The 4978-nt window shown below is 55.0% G+C and overlaps 1 protein-coding gene across 2 annotated transcripts in view; it reads left to right on the top strand.

Annotated features, from left to right (window-relative positions):
• The first annotated feature begins 348 nt into the window (after nucleotides 1-348).
• Nucleotides 349-4978, top strand: part of Eml1 (EMAP like 1) — a 153433-nt gene continuing 148803 nt past the window's right edge. The window contains exon 1 of one of the 2 annotated variants that reach the window (XM_040742513.1): nucleotides 349-501. In XM_040742513.1, the coding sequence (XP_040598447.1) occupies nucleotides 474-501 (28 nt within the window). In that variant the 5' untranslated portion in view covers nucleotides 349-473. The remainder of the gene's footprint in view (nucleotides 502-4978) is intronic. The other variant, XM_040742514.1, reaches the window with a different exon arrangement.

Genomic DNA, 4978 nt, shown 5'->3' with positions numbered 1-4978 from the left:
AAGTGTGGCCGTGCTCTGCACGCCTCCGGGTACCAGCATGTACTCACTGGCAGCAACCCTTGATATTCTTCACTAAATGCCCTTAAATGGTCCCGGCTTGGTAGGTGGAACCAACCACCAGGAGGGAGGGAATAGGCGTTCCATAGTCTCCAGAGCTGGGGTTCTGGGGACTGGTCCAGCATCCAGGGGTGCAGTGGCTTCTCAGGCAACATTCCGGGGCTGCTGAGGAGAGGCCCCAGGCAGGGGAGGGCAGTGCCTAGAATTATCCACCAATCGCACAGGTTCCTGGCACCAGGAGCACGCTCTTATCTGCCCAGCCCAACATGGGGGGGGTGGCCAGGCTGGCTGAGGCAGGACACTGCCTAGGGGCTGGACACGGAGCAGTCCCAAGCCAGGCTGGGTGGGTGACGGCTGTCGAGGGCTCTGAGTGTCCCTGCAGGCTGGTGGCCAGCTGGCTGCCCATCTCCCCCACCATGTCGGACGGCGAGGGCCCCTCAGCTGGTGAGTGTCAGTGCTATATTTACCGGCCATGGCTCCGGTTGCAAAGGCAAGGCCTCCGGTCACCAAGGGCAGCCGGCCCCCCACAGGCTGCAGGCATCAGTGAGGTGGGGACCCTTTCCTCCTAGCTTGACACCTGGGAGCTGCAGCCCAGCCTAGGCAGTGTGAGTTTCAAAGTTCAGTCGTGGCCGCACCCTCTGATTTCCTAGTAGGCTTTAGCAGGAAGCTGTGCCTCTAACAGATTCTCAGACTGCCAGCCCGGAAAAGGGGCAGCGCTGACCACCAGGTGCAGGAACCAGGCTGGGGGGCTGGGTTTCAACATGGGTGCATAGCCTCTGATACTATATGCAAGGGGGGCATGTAACCATGAATCTGGGGTGATCTCACAGGTCCTGGGCAGTTTCCTGGGATTGTGAGCCCACTGGGATGTCCTGAGTCCCTCCGCCAGTTTGAGGTCAGCTTGCTGAGACCTCCAAGCCCTCTGGACTGGAGGTGGCTAGGGTTACCGGTGAGATGCGGTCAGATTCTGGGCCCTACCCACTCGCCCTGACATGTGGTGGGGATTGGCTGTCTCAAATAGTGGGCAAGCTGTGATGATTTCCTTGAGCTAGCCTGGGGAAGGGCAGGTGCAGAGGACACAACAATCAGTGTTTATTGTAGGGCCCTGGGGTCCAGGATGTGTGTCGTCGATCTAGTGGTTTAATTTCTCTGATATCCAGTGACAATGGGTGACAATGGGAATGTGGTTTGGTACCTAACCCAGAGTTTGTGAAAATTATGATACTGTACAAGAGTATCTGCCGATGCCCGCTGTGTCATGATGCAGTGACTTCTGTGAGACAGGGTAAGAGGGGACTGAGGGCAGGTGCTCAGAGGCACACATGGCCTGGGCATCTCCCCACAGGAGCGTCCTTGGTGAGACACCGCTCAGTTCTGGCCCACAGAATCTTTACCCTAAAACCTCACCTTGGTGATTCTTGGGCTTTTGCAGGTGTGCCAGGCTGGCCCAGGAGGCACTGTGATATCTGATGGACGGTTTGGGCCTGGCTGTGTGTGTGTGTGTGTGTGTGTGTGTCGGGAGGGAAGGAGGGAGGGAGGGAGACAGGGACAAAAGCAGCCTGACATCGCCTGCTTCCCTTGGGTGCCAGCCGAGCTGGCCGCCAAACATTGCTGCTATGGCTGTGGAGGCCACGGGTGCCTGGGGAGCAGCCAACGGCAGTCTCTGGCTGGCCAGGCCCTACACCTGACACAAACCCGGAATAGCTCTCTCCCTGCACCCGGGACACAGCCCTTGTTTTAGCAGTTTGTAAAGCCACCCGTAGGTAGATTATTTCAGGAAGGCTAAGACAACATTTAGCCTGCCAGGGCAATGGTGTGGCACTGAGTGTACATGTGTGTTGGGCCTGGGGACCAGAGTGTCCTCTCTCTTCCTCGACTAGGAGGGGGACATTGGTCTGAGAGGCGAGGAGGCTGGGATTGGGTTCGCTTTGTCCTGGCTCAGCAGAGGCCCTGGGCAAGCTCGGAGCATCATTTTCCTAGCTGTAAAATGCAATGCAGTGGTCTTTGTCCTCCCTATATGGGTTTGACACAGAGTCTTGTCTGAGAAGATAAAAGTGCCCCGCTAAGCAGGCTGAGGCAGGAGGATTTAAAGTTTGAGGCCAGCCTCAGCTACAGAGAGAGAGACCCTGTCTCATAAAACACAAAACAATAGAAAACAAAAGAGATGCCTTTCCCCCAAACAACAGCAAACCAAACTGGCCAATGGGTGCAGCTAGGAGGCTGTGTGCAGGAAAGGGTCTCCTGCCATTCAGGTTTCTCCGGGACTCCTGCCTCCAGCAACAGACCCAGGAAGCTGCAGTGGGATCTCCCTGCGGTCGCTAACCAGTCCCAGGGAGTGTGACAACAGAGTCAACATTCTTGAGACCCCTGAGCCCTTGGGCATTGCTCCACAATTTCCTGTGTATTCAAAGGGGCCAGTGGAGGCGTTCTCCTCTTCATGCCTCTGTAAGAATAGAGGAACCCAAAGCATGTAGCGCCATTGAAGCGCTGCTGGTCCTGGTTAGCAGTGTGAGGGCTGTTTGCAGCGTCAATAAACAGACTGCAGTGCAGAGAAGGACGTGAAGAGCCAGGACACCTTTCTAGGCCTGGCCACTCTGGACTTGTCGTTTACTGCCTGGAGGTGGGTGACAGCAACTCCACTGTATAGCTGGGAAAACAGAAGTCCAGGGGGCGGATGGCATGCCCAAGGTCATCCAACTGCTATACGGTCTAGCAGAGACCTGAGCCAAGCCCCTCACCCCCATTTTCTTTGCTCGGTACCCAGGTTAGGTCCTTATTCCGGGGGTCTCTCCTTGCCTTCAGCAATAACCACTCCCCACCCCTTTATTTCAGAGATAGCTAGGTAGCTCAACACTGACTCCAATTATCTGGAGCCTGTAAAAAAAAATGTGGTACCTTGTTAGGGCATCCGGAAAATTCCATCGAGAGGGGAGCACAGCAGGCGGTGCAGACTCTGCGATTTATGGCCTTATGCCTGGGCAGGCAAGCCTGGAGGAGGCTAAGGTTACCCAGGAGTCAGCATTGTATTTATAGCAGGAACTGCCGGCCCACTGAAGGCACGGCCCTTTCAATGCCTGCGTTTTAGACTAGACTCTGCTTCCTGGGTGCAGGGGTGACATGGATGCCTTGCTTGACCTTAGTTTCATCACTGGTAAAATGAGGACTTGCCCCATCCCTCGCTGGGTCTGTGTTTAGCACCTCTCAACTTGCTGACTCTGAAGGCCATACATCCCAACATTCCTGTGTTACCTTGCGACATCCAGTACCTTTCAGTGGGAAGGGTAGCTCAGCCTTGGACCGTCAGTCTCTCTGTGTTTAGGAAGGGAAACGAGGTGTCCAAGCAACTCTGAGCCTTGAGAACAGCCTGCTGCATTATCAGACAGCAGTGAACGCAGTCAGACCAGCTCAGGGTTCACATCTCCGCTCTACCACTCACTGACTCTGTGGCCCTGGGCAAATCCTTTACCTGATGGGTGAATATTTGTCCTACTGGAGAGGATGGTGTGTGTGGAGAGCCACAGCTGAGCCCAGGAAGGGAGGAGCGAAGGTGAGAATGTGGTGGGGTGAACAGAAACTGAGAATGTGGTGGAGGCAGGGAAACTGTGTATGGTGGTGGTGGCAGGGAGAAACGGAGAGTGTGGTGTGAACTGTGACCTAGTGTGTGGTGTGAACTGTGATCTAGTGTGTGGGGAATTGTGACCTAGTGTGTGGTGTGGACTGTGACCTAGCGTGTGGTGTGAACTGTGACCTAGTGTGTGGTGTGAACTGTGACCTAGTGTGTGGTGTGGACTGTGACCTAGTGTGGTGTGAACTGTGACCTAGTGTGTCTGGTGTGAACTGTGACCTAGTGTGTGGTGGGAACTGTGATCTAGTGTGTCTAGTGTGAACTGTGACCTAGTGTGTGTGGTGGGAACTGTGACCTAGTGTGTGGTGTGGACTGTGACCTAGTGTGTGATGTGAACTGTGACCTTGCGGTGTCGTGGGGATTCTGTGAGATACCTTTCAGATCCCTACAGATGTGGCGAGCACTCGAGAGACAGCTGGTGTGACTGGATTGACTTGATGGTCAATGAACTACCTGGTGGGAAAGGCTGGGTGTGGGACAGAGCAGGTGTGAGCAGAAGCTCTGGATGGTCACTCCCACTGTGTCCCTTGTCATGGTTTATACCACTCTTCCAGCTCATAGTCTCCAAGTCGTGCACGGGGGAAACTGAGGCCAAGGGAGACAGATCGGCTCAGTCACCCAGCAATGGCACTGTGGGCGGCTCTCAGGCTGGGCTCTCCAGCAGGTCCCTCTGCCCCCTCCCCTGTCCCTGCATTGTGCTAAGGGCTCGGCCCTCCCCCTCCCCCGTTCACAACCAGCCCATCACCAGACACGGGAGGGAGGCCTGCCTCTTCAGGACCTTCCCTGAGATTTGTAGCTTCAGGGACCCTGTACATTGGAATTTACGTCCTGCTGTCTCACTGGGCAACATTACTGAAGGATGCTTGCCTGGCCTGACGATGTCTTGTGCTACTTGCTGGAGTGCTAAGGTATTGGGTGTCTGAGTACAGCTGGGGCTCTCATTGTCCTCTGTTCAGGCACAGGCCTCCTTCTCTTTCGCTTTCAAGGAGGTAATAGATTATCACATTTGACACTTACTGACCCTGGGTCCCACAGGCTAGCCACACATGACTGTGATTGTGTCCCGTCTTTGGATGTCAGTGAGTTTCTCATATGGGCTCAGCATGGCCCTCACACATGATCTTAACTCTGAGCAGCAGATGAATGAGTTCTCACTGCTAGAGCTGTGCTCCCGCGTCTCAGTGCCCATGAGGACTTCCTGCTTATGAGAAGAGATACAGGGCAAGTGTACAGGAAGCTTTTAGGAGTTCAGTGTGGGAGTTTTTCACCAACTGGAATTGAGCATCACTGAGGCAG

Source organism: Mesocricetus auratus, unplaced genomic scaffold (assembly GCF_017639785.1).
Source record: "Mesocricetus auratus isolate SY011 unplaced genomic scaffold, BCM_Maur_2.0 Super-Scaffold_15014, whole genome shotgun sequence".
In the NCBI taxonomy this organism is placed as follows: Eukaryota; Metazoa; Chordata; class Mammalia; order Rodentia; family Cricetidae; genus Mesocricetus; species Mesocricetus auratus.
This window is presented reverse-complemented; position numbering and strand designations above follow the sequence as displayed.